Genomic DNA, 23141 nt, shown 5'->3' with positions numbered 1-23141 from the left:
TTTAACCTAAAGTAACTTTCGGGTGTTAACAATTAAAAGTATTTTAAGTTGATCCAACTTTTTACAGTGTAAGGAGTTGGAATAAATTTAAATGATATATGAAAATTATATTATAAAAAATACTTTATTATTAATTATAAAAAATAAAAAAAAATTACAACTTTATTTTTATAGCAAGTAAATAGCCAAATTGAAAATAAATTATTAATTCAAGTTAAACTTATAATTTTAGTGCAACAAGGAATTTTTACAGTGAATATGAAAATTATCTCAAAATGTACTCATCCTCATGCCATCCCATATAAATATTACTATATGTAAGACTACCTTTTATCAAATGAACTACTTATGTCATAAAAAACAAAATTATTGTTTTTTTTATTAAAATGTCATCATATTTTTATATGGAAGACAAAATGGCAAAGCTCCAAAAATATACCCATCCATTGTTAAAGCAATCCAAAATGACTCCAGTGGGTTAATAAATGTCATCTGAAGTTAAATGATCTTTTGTATTACTTCAATGATGGATGGATGTGCTTTTAGGAACTTCGATATGTTGACCTCCATTAAGAAAATAACATGACAAGTAATTTTTAGCCTTTAAAGCTTTACTTTACAGTACAGCCTGAATAAACAGGAAACTTAATGGGATGAGAGATTAAAATGAAGGGGAACAAGAGTCAAGACTCAAACTAAGGTCGTCCAATAGGCTCTGCGCAACATATCCACTCTCAGTCCATTGGACACTCGGTGCTAACAACATGATAGCATTTTAATAAAAATGTATTTGTTGGAAGCAAAGGTCATATAGTCCAGTTGTGCACCTGCATTAGCAGCACAAAAAGTCATGGGATCAAACCCAGCGGACTCACATACTGACAAAACAATGTATAACTTGTAATGCACATGAGTCACTCTGGATAACAGTGTCCTTCAAATGCATTTATGTAGGGATTGCATAAGGTTAAGTACATCCTGACAGAATTTTCTTATTAAGGTGAACTATTCCTTTAAAGCCATATAAGAGGCAATGGCTCCACATCATTACAGCTATCAACACGACAACGCCCGCCTATCATGACCATAAAAGATAAGACTAATCACAGCGCTACCATAATACTGACTTGGTCACATCCTAAAAATAACAAACTTTCAAAATAGGATTATAGAAGGACCAAAAAAGGCACGCTAAGTATGATTATATCTGTCGTTTTTAAGCAATTAAAAATTTTCATGATGTTACTTAGTAAGAGTTTGGCCAAACAGCCGTAAGGCAGCACAGTTTCGCTGCCGACTATTTATAAGAGCGTAGGCAGGCAGCTCATTAGGATTGGGAAGAAAGCTTATCTGATTAGAGATTCTCTGGTTGCATTTTGTGAAGTGAATAAGGTCTATAAAAGTGCTCTGCTCTATTATCATCATTATTCTTAGACTCTTTTATCTGACAAGCTACCCTGTTCAGATGTGTTTTTTATTACCTGAACATCTCTCCGAGCCCCTTGAGCATTCCTTTCTTTGTTTTACTCTTTTCTTTCTCTGGCTTCTTTTTGTCCTTCCCCCCTTTCTCTTTCTTCTTGTCGTTTTGAGGCTGATTGCCATTGATCAGCTGTTGCTCGGTGACTGCGAGTGGAGTGAGGTCAGCTACCGTGGAAGCTGAATCCCGTCCTGACCGAGAGCTTCCTTCATTGTCCTCCTCCACTACGGATAGAAATCGGAAATCAAATCAATTATTACAAATTTGTCAATTTAGCACATCATTTGCTCCATTTCTTGTATTTCTAAACCAATCAGAAGCGGCGTACGTGTGTCCATGCCCTCCTCTTCATCCTCATTGGCTGCTGGCCTGTCGTACGATTTGTCAATAGCAGCACGGAAGCTCTCGTTGCAGCCCCGCCCTCTTATGATACGCGGGCGTGGCCGATGAAAGGGGAGGTCACCGTTGAGCGTCACCTCAGCGACAGCGGTCTGTAAACTTTCCAGAGAGCTGGACTTCTTCAGGCCAAGAGATGGGCCAACATCATATGTGGATGACCCTGAGGAAGAGTCCACTCATTAAACTTTGAAACCGAACTTTGCAACGTTTATCTAGAAATCACATAGCGTACGCGAGCTGCTATCGTATGTAGTTGGCCGTGGCAGTGGTAGAAGATCCATATCTGTATAAAGTGATGAAGATAAACGACTGGAAATAAAGCACAGGGAAGCTTGTATGCATTTATCTTCATCAACACTGCCTTACCGAAGCGTGTCAGACCCTCCCAGCTATTTTTAAGACTAGACAGTCAAATGTTCATGATACTGCAATATTTTAAAATAGGCACATATATATAAAAAACACACACGTCTATTTTATTATCACCATGGGGACGTTCCATTGACGTAACAGTTTTAATACAGGACAACCTGTATATTTTATCCCCTGACCCCTACATCTACACCTATCCCTCACAGAAAACACGCAGCATTGTTAGATAAAAATATATATCATTCTGTACGATTTATAAACTTGTTTACCTGGGGCACCTCTATTTACGTCCCCATGGTAACAAGTCCCTTATGAGTTGGTGTGCATTCAGGCTTTTGTCCCCACCGGGATACAAAAACATGTTTACACACACGCATTTCTAAACAGTATATGTTAACCCTACAAATAACAAACTCAGTCAATTTTGGCAATGCACTGTGGTCCAAAATCTAAGGCAGCTGACTTGAGGTCATGAGGCAATGACTTTGGCAGCATTGAGGCAGCTTGGGGAAATGCACTCGGACAGACTTCATAGGCAACATACTGGAATTCTGTTTAAAATATACCTTTGTGATAACTAATCTCATATTAGAAAAATAAAATACTAATTTCTCACTAGAAATGCAATCAAAAGGTGTAAAAAGTGAAAATATAAATTTATTTAGAGTTAATTTGTGCTCCAGTCGTTTTCTTGGCCGCCATTTTATTTTTTCAAACTCGACCAGGCTCGGCCAATCACATTGCCCGCGCACGCCCAAGCATAGAATTGTGAAAAAAGACAATCAAGGTATCTCAGGAGACAGAAAGTAAACCAAACATTGGATACTGACGTGCCTTGATGTCTCCGAATGCTGCCTCCGATTCTGAAGGCAGCATTTTAGAGATTTCGGACGCAGCCCATGTCTAACAACATATATTTTTACCTAAAAAGATTGCAAACATTAAATAGAATTGTAGTTTAGATTAACATTAACTTGAATCTAAAAAATTCATTTTCTCTGGACCTTGATGTAAACGATAATTAGAAATATTATCTAAGCAAAAAACTGAAAGAGGTTTAATTTGAGGCACTAAATTATCAACTGAAACAAAATAAAACTGAAATTTAAAATTTAAAATAATTAAAAATTAAAAAAGACATTTCAATTTACTCTTTCAAGAGAAAACGCTTCCCTGCCAATGACGAGTTTTTCCGGCAATCCGTATTTCCGCTATTATCAACCAGGTGGCGCTCTTTCCCAACTTATGGGCAACCCCAGAAGCAACCCCTTAGGGCAAACAGTAAGAACTGTGTGTATGTTTTGATGATCGCTCTGAATCTGATCTCTATTAACTCTTTCACCACCATTGACGAGATATCTCGTCAATTAAGAGAAAACGCTTCCCCGCCAATGACGAGATTTTCTGTCTTTCCACAATACCGCTATTATCCACCAGGTGGCAACTTTTTAAACCCGGAAGTATTGCCCTATGGCAAGTGGCTGCATGTCCGTGTCTGTTTTAAAGATCGCTCTGAATGGGATCTCTATGAAAAGTCCGTCACAAAAATGGAATTATCTGTGTGGTGTTTTTGCAGAAACCTACCCATATTCAAAAGCTGATTACAAAAGAACCACTGAAGGTAGGATGAAACGGTTTTTTTTTTTGTTTGAAAGCAGAGGGTCTGTTCTTTCATTTGGTATATTGTATGTTTATATATTTAAAGAAAAACATTTTCTGGAAGGCATTAAACTTTGGTGAAAATCATGAAAAACGCTGGCGCTGGCTGGCAACTTTTTAAAAAAACGCTGGCGGTGAAAGAGTTAAAAGCCCTTCATAAAAATGCAATTATCACAGCTTTTTATAAAAAATTTGCATTTTTAAAGAAATCTACCCATTTTTGATAGGTGATAAAAAATTTAAAAAGTAGGATAGAACTTTTTTTGAGGGAAGGTCTGTTCTTTCATTTGATATAAACTTTTTTGAAAAATATAAAAAATGCTACTTTTTTAAAAACGCAGGCCGGGAAAGAGTTAAATTAGTATTATTATTTTGAAAAAAAAAAGTATAACCAGCTTATAAATAGTTAGTTAGTTATTATATATTATATTATATTATTATATATTATAAATAGTTATTAAAAAAGTTATTGAAATTAACATGAAAATTAAAAATGTCCAAATAAATAATTCAAAATATTAATAAAACTAAAATGGCATGTAACAGATTTGTTGGAATATTTATTTTATTGTAAATTTAATCGCATCATACATCTTATTTATTTAATTGTTTATTGTATTGAATAGCTTAAGAAGATGTATGTTAACCTACTGAAGTCATTTGGATTGCTTTAATGATGGATGCATATGCTTTTGGGGCTTCGCCAAGTTGAGCCCTGTATAAAAATAACACCAATTTTATATAAAATTATTCTTGTGTTTAAACGTAGTAAGGAAGTCATATCAATCTGGGATAGCATGAGGGTGAATAAATTATGAGAGAACTTTCATATCTGGATGAAAAAGTGTACCTATAAACTAATGTATGGCATAATTTTGATTTCATCTGCTTTACTGAACTAAAACGTGCAATTTGCATCCATCACTTCATAGTTAACCTGCATCATATCAAATTTTATAATTTGCCAAACAATGGGTGAGCAATTAAATCTATTATTGCATGAAATCTATTTTACTAGCAGATGCAATCCTGCTCCGCAGCACGTGCTGTTTATGCGCGCAGTGTGAATGCTTCAACACATTAATGCGGTGGTGAAATAAATATGCGTCACTTACGCAAACAGTATGAAACAAGCCTAAAAATCAATGCCGACATCTAATCCAATAATCCTGTGGTGAACAGACGTGAGTGTGTGAGTAAGTGCAGGAGTGACCATGCTTACCTGTCTGCTTGTCTGTGAAGCGTGTGAGGTTAATCTCATCAGCCACTGTGTGAGGGGCACACACATAGACACACATACATTCACAGGACGGTTAGTTTGACCATTCAACATGCAGCAGGCAACCAGGCAAGTATTACCATCAACAAATCAGACAGAGACAATCAATCAGTGCTCATTAATCAACAGTGTGGGTTAACATAGTGATCACTTTCATTCAGAGTCGTAACTTTTTTACCAATATGATGCTGGAGATGGTTTCACACTTTTTCACCAAAGTGGTTTTGGCCTGAATAAATTGGCTCGAGTCTTGGGTGGACCAGTCTTAAAGTGACAGTTCACCCAAAAATCATTTTGTCATCCTCATGTTGTTCTAAAACGGTATTCATTTATTTTTCCAATGAACACAAAATAAGATATTTTGATAAATGATGAAGAAGAAATTTTTGATAATTGATGGTCAAGCACAGTTGACGGTACCAGTTGAATTCTATAGTATTTCTTTTTCCTACTATGGAAGTCAATGAACACTATATGCTGTGTGTGTTTACCATCATTTCTCAAAATATCTTTTGTGTTCATCAGAAAAAAGAAATTCATATAGGTTTACAACAACATGAGGATAAGGAAATGACAGAATTTTCATTTTTGGATAAACTGCCCCTTTAACTGTGGTTGATGCAATATTTTCATCCAAGGTGATTCGGGGTGATTAGAAATATATTTAAAAAAGTAGTAGTATGCCAAGATACGCAGTATTTTGAAAAAACTAAAAAACTAAATTCACAATAAAAAATGTAATAAAATCTGCACGATGCTATGTTTGGTGGCGGCCAAACTTCGTAGCAATATAGACAACTATGTCGATGTTTGGCTCTAAAGTCGGTGTAAAAACATTGGATAGACAGTCCACCAATCACCTGACCAAGCACCGACTTCAGCTGCATCACCTTGGTGGAAAAGATGAAAGTGTGAAAGCCTAAGTATAGTCAATTTTTTACGTGAACGCTTGCGTGACTCAATTTTCATCTTCAGAAGATAGATTTTTGAAACCTTGCGCACATTGTACACATAGGACGCACATGCGCGAACAGGAGTATATAGACGGTTTCATCGGACGCACGTGATACACGTCTGGATCCGAACTTTACTTCCGGTTTCGTTTTTTTAATGGTCTGAATAGTTGCTAAACTGATCTCTTGAACAAATGCCTCTTCGAAAATAACAAATGTTTGGTTTCCTAGGTAATCTATGTGTTGTTTTTTTGCTCGTTTTATAAATAAACTTCGTTTAAAGAACTTTGTTGTTATTTATTCTTAGCGGAGCTTACCGGAAGTTACGTGCGGACCACGACAGCCGCTTGTTTATGTTGTTACTGCTGAAACGGTTTATAGACCACGAGAGGTATTGCAATTTGTTCCTATACGCATGAGTTGAACGTCAGCGCACGTGTATAAGTCAAATTATTTTCCGGACTGTAAGTCACACTTTTTCATAGTTTGGCTGGTCATGCTACTTATAGTCAGGCGTGAATTGTAATGCTGCGTTTACACCAGCCACGGCAGAGGCATCAAGCGCGAGTGATTTCAATGGTAAGTCAAAGTGATGACACGTTGACGAGTCTGGAGGTCTCGCGGTGCAAATGAGGTGTTTATCGCTGCATGGTAGACGCAATTTTGCCTCGTTCGTGCGAATGGTGATTTTTGTGCATTTTGCGTTTGCCGCGAATTTGCGGCTGATGCCCGAGTTAAAAAAATTTTGAACTTTGGCGGATTTTCGCGCCGCGTTAACCAATCAGGAGCCTGCTTGCTGCTGTGGCGGCAGCCCCGCCCGGAGTCACTCATTCAACATGAAGGAACGCTTGATATTGTTCGTGAGCAGTTCTTATTTCTATAGAGACAGAAATAAAAAAGGACCTCGCTTGGAAGAGTGTCAGTGAGGACATTGGGCAACCTGGTAAGTTGTAAATACACATTTCGCTTTTGAGTCACGTGATGTTTATCGACCCGCGTCGTTTATTTTCAACCTATAGTAAGGTGACCAAATACAAACTGGTAACTCTCTCAATAAATGCACAATCAACATCAGCCATCTTGCAAACAGACAACCGCATAGCACTTGCCGCTCCCACAAGAAGCGGATTTTACATCTGACACGCTTCAAATGCTTGCATTCAAACTGTTCAAGCGGCAAACTAGGCACGGTAGACGCGATTTTTACACCTCAAAACGCGGTTGGTGTAAACGCAGCATAAGTCAGTATGAATTAATTTTGGCAGACTATATGAACCAAGAGACAACATTACCATCTATAGCCGCGAGAGTTCGCAATATGCTGCTCCTGTATTTATATCTATATTATGTGGAATTTCAGACGAGCCTGCGAACTTGATGCGTTTTGGCTTGTTCTGTTCATTTAGCCTGTTCAGCCCTCTAGGTATGTTCTGGATAATATATTGTGTATCGTGTAAATAACTGTTTGTATTACGTTAACGTACGGACTCCTATTCAGCCTGCTGTTCTGTATGCTATTGTTTAGTTGAATAACTTGCCTTTCCAGATTAAATTAGATTCTGTGAAATAATCTTCTAAAAAAATGCGACATATAGTCCACTGCGACTTATATATGTTTTTTTGTCTTCATGACGCATTTTTGATTGATGCGACTTATACTCCGGAGCGTCTTATGGTCCGGAAAATACGGTTTGCTTTGCAAGGCGGTTTGTTCGACTGTGCGTGTACTCTCGCGCATGCGTAAAAAATCTGACTATACCCAGGTCTTGAGGCATCCATCAGAACTGGATCAGTGAAAACAGTGTTTGAATTAGAAAGCACATGCATGAGAAATATGTAGTGCAGATTTTGTGCTCTTAGTGCACAGTGAGTGTTATAAGTTGATACATAAAATAGGACGTTGATTATGAGAATTATAAACAGAGGACTTGATCAATGCATTAGATTTCAGGGTAGTGTTTCAAGTCTCAAGTACCGAGTATCAAGTAGGATTGACCTTTAGGCTAGACTGAATTTTTGTATTAAACTTTAGTGTATCTATGTCAAAAGCACTACGCTTTAAATTGATTTTCTAGGCCCCTTCGCTCTGTTCGAGGTTGATCTTAAGAGTACCTAAGTCCATGCTCTTAGACTTGCGGGTCTTGATGATGTCGAGTTGGCTTGGGTCTCCAAACTGCTTGGTGCGTTTCTCAGACATGCTTTGCCTGCCAAAGCCTTCCCTCTGAAACGCCCCCTCATCATTAGCACTGGCAGAGCTAAAGAAGAGATTGCGAGAGAGAGAGAGACAAGAGAGAGAGAGAGAGAGAGAGAGAGAGAGAGAGAGAGAGAGAGAGAGAGAGAGAGAGAGAAGCATCAGCATTCATCCTTGGCCTGCTTCTAATAACTGAGACTTCTTGACAAACAATGGAAAGGCCATGGACTCAATTATTTCAGGAAGATCGTCAGAAGACTTGGAGGTTTTAGGCTCAAAATAGATACACAGACAATACTACAATAAGTGAACTCATGCATCGTAATAAATTATATACCAAACTTTTTTATTTACTATACCTGTCCGGAAGTCCTTGGACCCAGAGTGGCGGCGGAGGCGTTTCCACTGCGAAACCCATGTCATCATGAGAACTGGAAGATGATTGGTCAGACAGCCGTGCAGGGAGAACATGCGGCGTGTCATCTTCTATTATGACCATGTCATCCTGAGGCATGTTGACGGTGGGGGAGAGCTGATAATGATCTAAGAAACAAATAAGGAGGACAGGTTTTTGTGCATGTTTTGGGAATTACAACGACAAATGATGATGGGTTTCCTGTTTCACAGATGGTGAAAATAAAGAGATCGCAACAGTGTTATTTATAATGAATGCAAAACTAAATCTCAAGCAAAGCAGGTCAAAGTCAAAGTGTGTCAAGAACAGCCGTGAATCATTTGTAGTGTACGGTTTGCACAAATTAAGGACATGGAGGAGTCCATTTTGCTTTATCTGACAGACACACACACATTAGAAACTCTTACAATGAGGACATCTCAAAGACACACTATTCAAAATCATACAGTACCACTACTTATAATCCTTACACAAATCAGTTGACGTAGTTAGGTTGGATTTTTAATGTTTCATAAAAAAAATATTTGTGAGAAATGTCAACCATGACATACAAAGAATTAAGTTTTTATCCAAATGTTTTAACCATACTAAAATCTCAGATATCACTATTTGAGTTTTTAAGTTAACATTTTTATTATTTTCCATAGGTAAGGGCAGCTTTCCGATATGTCACGTCCATAACAGAGAAATGTGTCATCTATAACAGAAATGAGCACATGAAAATTAAATGAATTTATTTTACAGAGCTGTCCCTTCTCCATTTGTTGGGTATTAATGCTTCCTGATTTGTGCATTTTTATTCTCATAATTCCTATAAAAATGTTGTTTCCCAAACCTTTTTTTCCCATAACCTGTATATTTCCGTCATCTAAAACAGAAAATATGTATAAAAACTGATATTTTTCTGGTGTCTGAAAAATGTAAACAGATAATATAGTAGTATAGTAGTAATAATACATTTTCTGATAATTTATAAAAAAAAAATTTGCTTGAAAATGGCACATCTGTAAGCTGGAAATGCTCAACTCTCTCTCTCTCTCTCTCTCTCTCTCTCTCTCTCTCTCTCTCATTAATTGTAGTTTCTCATGCAGGCGCAAATTGATGCAATTTGCACGGCTTTATTTTTTTAAAAGTGGTGTACAAATTTTAGCTTCTTTCCCTCTAATGTTGATAGAAAGAGATGACATGTATATATTCAAGTCCACATCAAATCAAAACTTTTTTATGGAATATTGCAACTGTTTAATTCTGCGTACACACCAAACACGAAGCATCGCGTTTCTTGCTCTGGATTACTTACTATATTTAACTTTGCGTCATGCGAGTTTTTCGCTTGAGTTGAATATTTTTCCAAAGACGCATTTGAGGGAATAGCGCATGTGTCATTCGCAAAGTCCCGTGGGAGTTCGCGTCTATTCGTGTCTTTGCATTGACTTCGTATGTAATCTACTTGGCAAATCATTGAATTTGCATTTGGCGTGTACGTCCTATAAGTGATGTTAAGTGCATGTGCCCTCATAAACTTGTACTTCCGTCCTCTCTTGGCCATCATTCTCTGAAGACATCAGCTAGGCAGCTTGGGCGGGAGCATAGATATATAAACTAGATGTCGCCTTGGGATATAAGCATGCGTCAAAACCGCCACCATCTTAGAACAGGGGTCTTGTCATAGGAAGTAGCTAGGTAAAGCTGCTATCTTCACCTGTACTTTTGTGTTGTGTATTGATGTTAGACCTACTAGCACTATGCATTATAGTTAGAAAAAGTAGATTTTCATAATATCAAAACTTTTATTTTTCCTGGACTCAATGCTAAATACATGTCTGACTGTTGAAACGAACCAAAAGAAAATTCATGACGATTTATGGTGATTTTATTTCCGTTACACCATTGCCTACAATGACGCTGATGCGGGGTTCCCCTGTTTCAAGATGGCGGCTCTATTTGACGCATTCGTCCAATGAACTGCCGTAGCCAAGGCGACATCTAGTGTACATATCTATGGGGCGGGATCTGTTAACCCCGCCCCCACCAACTGTCAGTCTGCTGCGAGTTCCATTTCTGAATAGAGTGCCACAGAGATGATGTAGCCTATTTTTGTAGGCCAACCCGGATGTTAGCGAGACTCTGGTTCCATTCATTTTTCCCATATACTGTACTTTTGGATCATTGATGATAACTCATCAATTATGCGAAAACGCTTCCCTGCCAATGACGAGTATTTCCGGCTTTCCGCAATACCATTATTAAGCAACTTAAGCAACCCGGAAGTAACGCCTCACGTGAAAGAGTAAGAACTCTGTTTATGTTTTAAAGATCGCTCTGCATCTGATCTCTATCAAAAGTCCTTCACAAAAATTGAATTATCTCAGCTTTTTTTTTAAGAAACCTATTCATATTGTGAGGGGATTATAAGAGAAGTAACGAAGGTAGGATGAAACACTTTTTTTTTAAAGCAGAGGGTCTATTTGTTCATTTGATATATTGTATGTTTATATATTTAAGGAACATTTTCTGGAAGTCATTGAATTTTTTTTTGAAAAAAATCATGAAAAATGCTGGCGATGGCTGGCAACTGAACGCTGGCGGTGAAAGAGTTAAGAAAGAGAAAAAATGCTACTTTTTAGATTAAATGAATAAAAAATCTATTTTTTTATTTCAACAGTAGAGAAATCCAAGAAACTGTAACAAATTTCACGACATTTACTTCTGTAAACTATTCTTGATCGTCTCAATTTTTTGGTAATTGGCAAAATCCTGGCACATCAAAAAGACAGAGGGCGCTCTCATGCAGAACTTCATTTGTGCCACAGAAGAAGCACCAATACAAACACTATTCAAGGAAATGTCTATAAGAATATTAATATCGCTGTTCTTTAAATTGTTTCAGGTATTTTCACGGTAATAAAGAATATTTTTTTATGATTTTAAATTTTGCTTAACATTAATCTATGATTTTAGATTAATGAGGACTTCTTACGGACCAAAACACTGTTGTACACGCACAAGTTGCGCATTAAACACAAAATCGCAGCCTTGCGATTCAGAATCGATTTCAGACAGATATTTTTAAAGGGACACGCGATTAATCGTCACAGCCCTATTTAATTACTATGAAGTTGTTTTCTCCACAGCTACTGATTATAAACCACCATGACAAGAGAAATTATAGTTGAGCTGTAATGTAAGCTTGTAGTCTGTATTGAACATAAGAGAAAAAAGCAGGCGCAATAACAAACATAAAAGGCAACCTGTAGCCTGACTCGAGAACGAATGACTCAAAATTCCTGAAACAACGGCCAGACTCATTAACCTGTTTAAAGCCAAGAGCATTTGTTGCATTGCCTTTATAGACCTTCACCTGAACAACAGACCCACGCCCTAATGAACAACCCCATCTGTACTTAAAAAACATCACCCTATGCTGGGACTGCAATTCACTGCATCTTCACTCAAACATCTCTTAAGGAGATTTTAAAGCAGGCTGTTGAAAAGAAGGACAAAGTGGCATTGTGACTGACATTGTGTCCTCTCTGCAGGAGTGTCATAGAAGTGCGTGTAAATAGCTTGTATACATAGACATGACTGTGCATGTATTTAGTAAATAGAAAAAGATTTGTGCATGTGTATGTGTGTGCGTCTGGCACCCTGCTGGCTTTTGCTACTGTCATTTCCCCCAAGTGAATTCAGTTCTTAACAGACAGAATAACAGCGCTGGCTGTGCGTTGCCTCTCACACAGAGAGCTCTCAGTAACCTACACAGCTCTGCATCTGTTTGTCCTGAGTAACTCTCATATGTTTTTTGTTAGACCACATGTTCCCTATATTCCACAGACTAAGGGATGCCAATTCTGCTCCTGTAATTTGAAGCTGTGCTCAAATGTGATCACAAAGAACATCTGCTGAGAATTAACCTCATCCAGCTTTTAAAAATCATGCAAATCGGGATTTTTTTACGAAACGGTACTTTTAGTGGATCTGAGAGTAGATGGAGTGAAGAGAAACACTTTGTTTTGGATTTTGAAAAATCGGTTTAATGGTTACACTTGTTTGTGGTCCCTCCAACTGAGACAAATTGCTGTAAATATTATAGTATATCTAACTGTTGTTACTTCCTCTTTATTAGTATTATAACCACTATTTGTTCAATTAATTGTGCTGCGAGTAATGCAGGTAGGGCTGCAACTAACAATTATTAACGATTAATCAGTCAATTATTTTTTTCGTTTAATCGGATACCTATACATTTACTCAATTTGATTTTTCACTTGTAGCTAAATAAGGCACTAAATTAGGGTATTCATGTGTAGAAGTGTATTTTTAAAAGTGCAAAAGCCCCACACTACTACACTACTGATATTGTAAGCCTTTAATAAAAAAGTTTGCGCAGTTTTTAAATAATAAAACATCTTTAAATGTCAAAATATAAATAAACAAAACGTATTGAGTTGTAATCATCAGAGATGTGCTGGTAGGGAAATTTTGCCACAGATTAATAAACTCATTTTGATCTTCAACTTTAGACCTTGATGAAAATGAACATTATTTATTAACAAAATAAATAAACCATATAATATGAAAGTGATATACAGCGGGGAAAATAAGTATTTGACACATCAGCATTTTTATCAGTTTTATCAGTTTTATTTTTATCATTTTATCAGGGGATTTCTAAGTGGGCTATTGACACAAAATTTCCACCAGATGTAGCCATCAAGCGAATATTGAATTCATACAAAGAAATCAGAACATTTAAGTATACAAGTTGAGTCATAATAAATAAAGTGAAATGACACAGGGAATAAGTATTGAACACAAAATGACATAGAAAGCCAGGAGATCACCTGAAATCTGTCAGTATCTAGAGCAGGGGTTTTCAAACTTTTTGTGTGTGTGGACCACTATTTGTAATCAAGAATTTTCGCGGACCACCTTATATTACTAATAATATTTTATAATAATAAAATGTGTCCACACAAAGTCCTGAATTAATCTGCACCTCTAAATAGTCTTACTAGCACTAAAACTATAACTGGTCATCACATCAGTACAACAGGTTTCTTATCCTTATATCATTATTATTTATATACATATTCTTAGTGTTGGGAAAGTTCACTTTCTACATGAACTAGTTTAGTTCACAGTTCACAAATTTTAAAATGAACTAGTTCAGTTCATAGTTCATATTTGAAAATGTTAAACTAGGTCACAGTTCCAAAAATGAACTAATTTATAGTTATTTTTTCCCATATTATTTTTTTAAAATGATTGCCATTATAGCCCATATAGAACCACCACAGACAGCAATTATTTGATCAGTTTTAACACTGAAGCTAAATGCGTCAGATTCCATCTTTATGTCCAACTTTAAATCCTTATCCAACCAGTGTATACATTAGCATTGACTGTCTTTTAATTTTTGTATTTGCTTACACATACCTTGAAAGGCTAGCTGGGTGGGGGTCGCACCCCGGGCGAGAAGCATTGCGAGGCATTGCGTGTATGACAACTCGCAGGTATTGCACACCACACGTGCACGTTAAATAGCGTGAGCTTAGTCAAAGTCTAATTCAAGATCCGGAATATGTGTTAGCAGCCTATGTTAATCGTTAACGATTTAGGACAAATATGATGTTATTTAATGTTAAACTATTTGAGTTGCACGGCAGGAATTTCAGGAGCGTCTGTGTTGTTGTGATGACGCATGCAGCGTGACTGGTGAACACCGAGTGGTGGCGGTGTTGCCAGATTGGGTGTTTTTTCCGCTACACATTAAGGCCTGTTTACAGTGTGTTTTAGTCGGGTTTTCGCCTGGAAGAATATACAAATCTGGCACCCTATTGAACGACGTTAAACTGAGAGAGCGTGCCGTTCACAGGCACCAGAATGAATGAGTTCACAGTAACGTTTATTAGGCAGCAGTACACGTTCGCCCAAAATATGAACGAGTTTGTATATTAAAATATACATATTCTTATTTTGCCTTTTCACGGACCACCTGCAGTACCCTCACGGACCACTAGTGGTCCGCGGACCACAGTTTGGGAATGGCCGATCTAGAGAGAAAGAGCATCACTACGTGTGTTGTTACAGTAATAAAAAACAGGGTTTCCCCCTTACTTTAAAACGGATGCTTAGTTTGTGGCTCAATGCTATTTTTATTAAAACCCAACAATAATTAATCTCACTTAAATTAAAGGGCACCTATTTTATTGATAAAAGAACAATGTTAATTTGTGTATTTCTTAAATACACTGTGTTTACGTGGTTTATGGTTAAAAAAAACATTATTTTCCACACACACATTTTTGTAGCTCCAGATTTCCCTTTCTTCCTGAAAGCACTGATTTTGTACAAAACTCATCGATTGCGACATCGTTTATTTTGGGATTGGTACGTTTTGCATATTGTTAACATATTGTACTAATCCAGTGGTTCTTAACGTTATTCCTGGAGGCCCACTGCCCTGCATGTTTTGTATGTCTCTTTTATCTGGCAGACTCAGTTCAGTTCATTGAGATCTCTTCTAATGAGCTGATGATTTGAATCAGGTGTGTTAAATAAGGGAGACATACAAAATGTGCAGGGCAGAGGGCCTCGAGGAATAACGTTAAGAACCACTGTACTAATACACACTTACACACCAAAGGTGTAAAATCGTGAATTGGGCAATAGTTGCTCTTTAAAGGATGAATTGAAACCTTTATTAACCAGCGTTCGTTTTCGCCTTTGCTTCTGTCATTGTCCTGCCAGGGTTGCCAGCCCAATGGCCCAATTCAAAATTATTGCAAAGGCATTGCAACTATTTACAGCCCAAATATCAACAACTACTGAAAACAAAACCTTTCATCTCTACCGCAGAAAAACTTCAACCTGTGGAAACCGGTTAAACATATTAACGCCCAGTTCAGACTTCTGCCAAGAGCCCGCGGACCTGGCAACACTGCCTTGTTAAGCTGGTCGAAATTCTTTGACAACGAATTTCATAATTGATTATATTGATTTTATTAAACGACTTGCAGTGCGTTTGTTCACTACAGAATTTTCATTTTAAGGTGAACTATCCCTTTAAATGCGTTGTTAGTTTTGCAAATGTGTAACTCACTCATTTTGTGGTTGGGTGTGTTTGGTTGTGGTCTCAGGTTGTCATCAAGCCCCTCAATCCCATACAGGGAGTGTGAGATCCTTCGCTCGTGGTCATTAGGAGACGGGCTCAAGGTCCGATCTAACCGTCTGGGACTGGATCTGCTCTCACCCTGAAAAACAAAAACACAAAGAACATCACGATTTGCTCATTATTTATTAAAGGGATAGTTCACCCAAAAATAATAAATTCTGTCAACACTTTCCCATCCTCATGTTGTTTTAAACCTGTATGAATTTCTTTTTTTCTGATGAACATAAAAGAATATATTTTGATAAATGATGGTAAGCACACAGTTGATAAGTAACCATTGACTTCCATGGTAGGAAAAACAAATACGATTGAATTTAATGGGTACCATCATTTATCAAAATATCTTCTTTTATGTTCATCAGAAAAAAAACTCATACAGATTTAGAACAACATAAGAATGAGAAATGATGACAGAATTTTCATTTTTGGTAAACTATCGCTTTAAGTACACAACTTCTCCTAAAGATCTTATTTCTGAAATGTAAATCTGTTTACTTATACGCGAATCACCCTGTCTGTGAAACCCAGGCTATAGTCTTATAATCTAAAAATGAGATTGGTAGCATCAATGTTTGATTTCAATCGGGTTCTGGCGACAAAGTGGTCAGTGTTTATACTTATTTCTCAGCAATGTTATCACATGTTTAATGTCATTTTCTTCCACACACAAAGGTGAAAATGGTCCAAATTGAATTAGAGTTATAAACCATAATAGTAATGTAATTTGCTGGGCTTTTTAAATTGTTCAGCTCATACTGACAGAACACTTATGGGAAAAGGTTGATGGGAAAATTGCATGTAGTTATTTTTGTCCACGATCTTGCTCTGGGTAAGACGGTTACCATAGGTGCTCAAACTTTAATACCCTCATTTATAACAGCACAGTGACACACAAATGTGTGTGCCCATCATACTGTGGCTTTCCCTTCAGAATTAAAGAAAATATTTCTTGAAGGCCCATGTGGACAGACTGTCGCATGTGAAATGCAGTGACCTGAATGTCTGGTCTTTAAATGGACCAGACGATGTCTCTGGAGAAAGACACAAAAACAGACCACATGTGTGTTGTTACTGGGTATGTTTCCTTGTTTTGCAGTAAAAATAGATGATCATTCTCACAAAAGAAATGAACAGAATTACATGCTGTTTTTAAACAATGACACATACATGTTAGGGTTTATGCTGAAAGGGGACATTTCACAAAACTTTTTTAAAGGAATATTCCATTTTCTTAAAAGAAAAATCCAGATAATTTACTCACCACCATGTCATCCAAAATGTTGATGTCTTTCTTTGTTCAGTCTTGAAGAAATTATGTTTTTTGAGGAAAACATTGCAGGATTTTTCTCATTTTAATGGACTTAAATAGAGCCCAACATTTAATACTTAACTCAACACTTAACAGTTTTTTTCAACAGAGTTTCAAAGGACTCTAAATGATCCCAAACGAGGTATACGGGTCTTATCTAGCAAAACGATTGTCATTTTTAACAATAAAAATAACAAATATATACTTTAATACACAACTTTTCGTCTAAATCCGGTCCAGCGCGACCTAACGTAAATGCGTAGTGATATAGGGAGGTCATGTGTTATATAAAACGCACATTTGCGGACCATTGTAAACAATAAACTGACACAAAGACATTAATTAGTATCAGTTGACATACAACAATGTAGGAACGGTCCTCGTTCTCAACACTTGTAAACACTGGGGCGGAGTTTCGCATTCGTCCTCTGTGACCTCTTGACGTCATGACGTATTGCGTGGGGTCACGTTGGCGCATCACGACCGGATTTAAACGAGAAGTTGTGCTTTAAAAGTGTATATTTGTTATTTTTATTGTCAAAAATGACAATCGTTTTGTTAGATAAGACCCTTATGCCTCGTTTGGGATCATTTATAGTCCTTTGAAACACCGTTGAAAAAACTGTTAAGTGTTGAGTTAAGTATTAAATCTTGGGCTCTATTAAAGTCCATTAAAATGAGAAAAATCCTGCAATGTTTTCCTCAAAAAACACAATTTCTTCTCGACTGAACAAAGAAAGACATCAACATTTTGGATGACATGGTGGTGAGTAAATTATCTGGATTTTTCTTTTAAGAAAATTGAATATTCCTTTAAGATGTCAAATAAATCTTTGGTGTTCCCAGAGTATGAATGTGAAGTTTTAGCTTAAAATACTATATAGATAATTTATTATATCATGTTAAAATTGCCACTTTGTAGGTGTGAGCAAAAATGTGCAAAAATGATCTCTGCACTAAATGGCAGTGTCGTGGTTTGATTAAGGGGCGGTATTATCCCCTTCTGACATCACAAGGGGAGATAAATTTCAATTACCTATTTTTTTCACATGCTTGTAGTGAATGGTTTACCAAAACTAAGTTACTAGGTTGTTTCTTTTCACATTTTCTAAGTTGATAGAAGCATTTGGGACACAATTATAGCACTTAAACATATAAAAAGTTGGATAAAAACAGTAGGATAGGACACATTAAAAGTCATACGTCCCCATAAAATCGAAATGTAAGTTCTTCGGCTTCTAATTTGAATATGTAAGCTTTAGGAGATCTATATAGTGTGCTCGAAAACATTGACAATATTTGCATTTAGAAGATATAGGCTTACAGGTTCTCACTTCTGCCAATACCAATCAATGACTTTTATGCGTCATTTTGCACCTAAGCTTCTCATCAGATTTCAGGCAGTGAGGTAAACTTAACACTATTGATAGTTTTCAGTCACGTGACCCACTTTGGAGGGCAAGAAAGCAGCAGTTTACATTGGCCCCTCTATAGAGAGGCAGCACAAGCCGGTCTGTTTAGAAAATTTTTAATATGAACCCAAACTCTTTGGGCACTTGTGATCTTAATATGGCCGATGCAGATATTAAGAAAGCTAAGGCCGGTATAACACAAGTGTTATTACAGTAAATGAGACATCAGAAAATTGGTTAAAGTAAAAATACATCTGTTATGCATAACATTTATAAATATATCTTCGATTTAAAGTACTTAAAACATATTTACAAGGCATAATTAATGTGGATCTGACATCTCATGGTACTGTTAGCATAAGTGTTAAACTAGTGTGGTGTTGTGTGTGACACAAGCGTGCCGCACAATCCCTGAAAAGTGAAGCCAAAACGTCTCGATCGCCCCCCAGTGACTGGTCCCAGTATAGGTCATAAACCACGCCTCCCCATGTTATTCAATGGGACTTGAGACCAACTAAAAAAATTAATTACACTTCAATTATCTTTTTTCCGAACCTAGTTTCTGTCATTTATTGTAGTTTTTATCACACTGATGCAAATTCAAATGTTTGTTTTTAAAATAAGTTTGTGTTTAGTTAGTTATTTAATGATATAAAAACAGTGGCGTCACGTCATGATTGACAGCTGTGATATCGTGTGATATGCGCATTCTGCGAGAGCGGGGTTTTGATTTCGCGGGTTCACTTCCTGCTCACTACTGCGCATGACTGGTCCCAAAATCACTACTGCGCAGACTCAAGACCCAAGATGTCAGCGCCATATCGGCGGCTTCACTTTTCACCAATGGAAGGGAGCGAACAGGCGTCGTCCATCTTTTTTTACAGTCTATGGTGTGACACAACATAGCGTCATGTTAAAAAGTGAAAAATGATTGGTCATTTTACTGTCTGGCAGACTTTGCCTTTACATTGAGTGACACTGAGTGTCTTTTTTATTACAAACATCAAATTTAAGTAATAGAGAAATTTACTGGCCGATTGAAAAAATGAAATATTTTGTCCTATCACTAGTATACACACCACCCGATTTCATATTTTATAGTTACTAAAACCTGGCAGACCTCCACTTTGGCAATGTTTACATGTATTTCGTGGAAAATTCCTTGCCTTTTACTGCCACCAAGATTATATTTATATTAATATTACATCAAACTGTATTGTATTTTAATATTATAAATCATATTAAAGAAAAACAATAAAGATCACAATGAGCCCAAGTTTAATACTCTTCGTACAACAAATGATTTAATAAAGGTGCAAAAGGATTTGCAAACATTGCATTTTCAGTCTCACATCACTTTTGCAACTCTTTGGCTAACTTTAGTAGTCAGTGAAACTAATCACTGCAGTTGTTTGCACAGTACACAACAACAATACAGGTAAGAAAATAACACAAAATGTATAATTTATGGCTAAAAATACAATGATTAATATATCCAGTGTTTATGTGAGGTAACCTTTGATTGTATATTGATGGCTGCCATTGTTTCCCCTCACTGGGGACAGATAAGGCATAAACGTTTATGGCACAAAATTCACAAATGTCTCTTATGTGTTTTCTTCTATGATGGCATTAGTAAAGCTCAGGGTTATCTCCTCGTCGGTTTGTGCATTTTATTACATTTTTATTTAGGCTAAAAATACTCACTCAATGGAGACAACGGCAGGTAGCACTCTCTTGCCCTCCAGCAGGGCACTCCCATTAAAATTATCAATTGGCTATTTAAAAAGGGCGGGGGAGCCAATCAATATCGCGTCTGAAATTACGTCAATGCACAGAAAAATTTGAGCATTTGAAAGATTTTGACATGTTTTCTCCTTATCATAGCAGAATAAACTTAAAATACTCCATCATTAATAATCAAACACTTACGTGTTTGACATCATTTGAAACTGTAAAGGGTCTTCTTTAATATGTGTACATTCACAATAACAACAGATATTTGTATTTTTGTCAAATACTTAAAATAAACCGGGTGTGCATTCAGACATTTCTGTTTCCGCCAGCTGTCTCTCAAAACACGTTACAAAAATCAATTGAAACTCTGCGAATACTCGTCACACAAACATGATACACATATCCAAAGAAAGCCTGAAATGTCTACTTTTAAACAAGCTAATTATAATCAAAAACAAATAATGCCTGTTTATATAATCTGCATTGAAGTAAAGAGAGTACCGTTTTTCCTGGCTGATTTCACAGTACACGCTAGTGACATGGTAATGAGGAGCAGCTCAACACAATTACAAACAGACGAAGTAAAGTTTGATCAGATTTAAAGACTTTACCGCATGTTTGGATTATAAACTTAATACACACACATGAGGAATATCTTCATTTATGTCTGGACATTGAGGAAGAGAAGCGTTTGTCTTTAACATTACCTAAGAAGAAGAACAATGGAAGACGCAATGGAGGAGGATATATTCCTGAAGAAACTGTAAGTCATTTGTCTTAATTTATATTTGCTTTCATGTAATATGGCTTGTGCAGTTCAGCCTACATAAGCAACCTCAGCAGACTGCACACTTCGAATTGAAAAACTTTCGCATTGTTTACAAACGAGGATGCGCGATTTCACGTAATGGCGGATTTTACGTTTACATGCTGTACAGTGTTAAACACAGTTATTTACTTATATCCTTCATGGCAACTTTCAGTAAGCCTGCACTGTTGTATCTTTTAAGTGTGTGCTGTAATATGATTCCATGTTTAAATATTTACAAACGAGTACGCGTGATCACGTAATGGCGGATATCTGTTACATGTTGTACAGTGTTAGACACAGTTATTTACTTTCGTATCGTTCATGCCAACTTTGAGTAATGCTGCACTGCAGCTCGCGCACATGGACGCCATATGCAATGTGTTTTTAAAGTTCATACTCGCTGACAGAAACGCGTTATAAACAGAAGCTAGACAATAAGGGGATGGGCATCTGAAAACAGCTTTTTATATTACTAATCACTGCAGATGTTTAATCTGAGATGTTCTGAATTTAGTTTATGTACATGATAGTTTATCTGAATGTAGTGCTATCATTTACCCATCAGTTATGTATATGTAAGGGTATTTCTGTGGACAATTTATGCTAACAGCTGTTCATAACTCTCTTACAGGTCTGCATCCCTGATCCCATGCATCAGTACAAAACTATGAAGTGGAAAAACACTTTTTGGACATAAAGTTATATGGTAACATGAGCCACATGAAGTTTACAGCTCTGTTGTTTATCAGTTTCTTATACAAGTTAAATTTTTGAATAGAGTTTGTTTCCAAATAAACTGAAATTTCTAAATCAATATATTGTTTTATGTGAATGAGTAGGCAGGATGATTTTCACATCATTTTAAAGAAAAACTCTAGACTACTAGATTCTGTTTAGAAAAGTCTTCTTAAAACATGTTTAGTATGGGTTTTGTGGACTTCTATCAGTGACTTCAAAATTTAGCTTTTTTTAAAAACCACGCATAAACATTTTTCTCTCAAAAATACAAACATGTACATACATTTAGCTCATATAATATTTTAGCCCAGTTTGTGCTGAACGCAGTGTTATGAGACACTTGCTATTAATATGTTTTAAAGCAACTGAAAAAAAGACCAGAACCTCTGACAGTGTCCCAAAATGCCGGACCCCAGAGGGTTAAATGCGATTTAAGTGACTGCATCATAAAATGTTTTGGATGAGGTTTATAGCTATATTTAGCATTAATCACCCATGATCAAATTTGACACGGATTAATATTTGGTGCGATATGGGTTCATAACAATGCTCATCTCTATCTTCTTCGTATACCTCGAGGTGTTTGTTGATTCTTCTGGCCACGATCAGCTGAATCATCCCTCGCTTGTTGCCCTCCGTTGACATGGACTTGCGCAGCGTTTCCATGGCATCTTGGTTGGTCTTGCCTAATAAAGACTCACCATTAACTGCAATGAGCTGATCGTTGACACGCAGTCGACCGTCCTACGCCAGAGAATCAGACGAAACGATTCATACACACACATACATTCACAATTAAACATACAAATACATTGTACACGTCTTACCTTGCATGCTGCTCCTCCATTGATAATAGACTTGACAAAGATGCCCAAGTCAGCATGGGACTCCTTTGACCTGTTACCCTTAACACTGACGCCTAACCCCGCAGAGCCAGAATCACTCAGAGGCACTTCCAACGTCAGGAACTCACGCGTACCGTCTGGAGTTAAGACCAATTCCTCTTCTTCTACCTTCTGTAGAGAGACAGATAGAGAGATACATTACTGTATTCCTCATTTAATTCATAGTCTAATTAAAGAAAAACTTGCTCGTGCTGTAAATGAATTTAAAAGCCAAGATAAATGATGGGGGAACGGGGACCGCCTGGAGAGACAGGTTCATTAGGAAAACCCATAAATATTTTATTGTAAAGACAATTAATGTTAAAAC

At 36.8% G+C, this 23141-nt stretch overlaps 1 protein-coding gene across 3 annotated transcripts in view; it reads right to left on the bottom strand.

Moving 5' to 3' along the window:
• Positions 1-23141, bottom strand: part of LOC135748028 (partitioning defective 3 homolog) — a 147059-nt gene that overhangs the window by 54884 nt on the left and 69034 nt on the right. For 2 of the 3 annotated variants that reach the window (XM_065266101.2, XM_065266116.2), the window contains exons 13-20: positions 22757-22945; positions 22503-22673; positions 15851-16001; positions 8690-8873; positions 8252-8394; positions 5130-5174; positions 1806-2036; positions 1482-1701 (exon numbers count right to left, since the gene is read on the bottom strand). In XM_065266101.2, coding sequence (XP_065122173.1) covers positions 1482-1701; positions 1806-2036; positions 5130-5174; positions 8252-8394; positions 8690-8873; positions 15851-16001; positions 22503-22673; positions 22757-22945 — 1334 coding nt within the window. The remainder of the gene's footprint in view (positions 1-1481; positions 1702-1805; positions 2037-5129; positions 5175-8251; positions 8395-8689; positions 8874-15850; positions 16002-22502; positions 22674-22756; positions 22946-23141) is intronic. The other variant, XM_065266106.2, reaches the window with a different exon arrangement.

The sequence above is a fragment of the Paramisgurnus dabryanus genome, chromosome 6 (assembly GCF_030506205.2).
Source record: "Paramisgurnus dabryanus chromosome 6, PD_genome_1.1, whole genome shotgun sequence".
Lineage (NCBI taxonomy): Eukaryota > Metazoa > Chordata > Actinopteri > Cypriniformes > Cobitidae > Paramisgurnus > Paramisgurnus dabryanus.
Note: the sequence above shows the minus strand (reverse complement) of the source record. Positions and strands in the feature narration are given on the sequence as shown.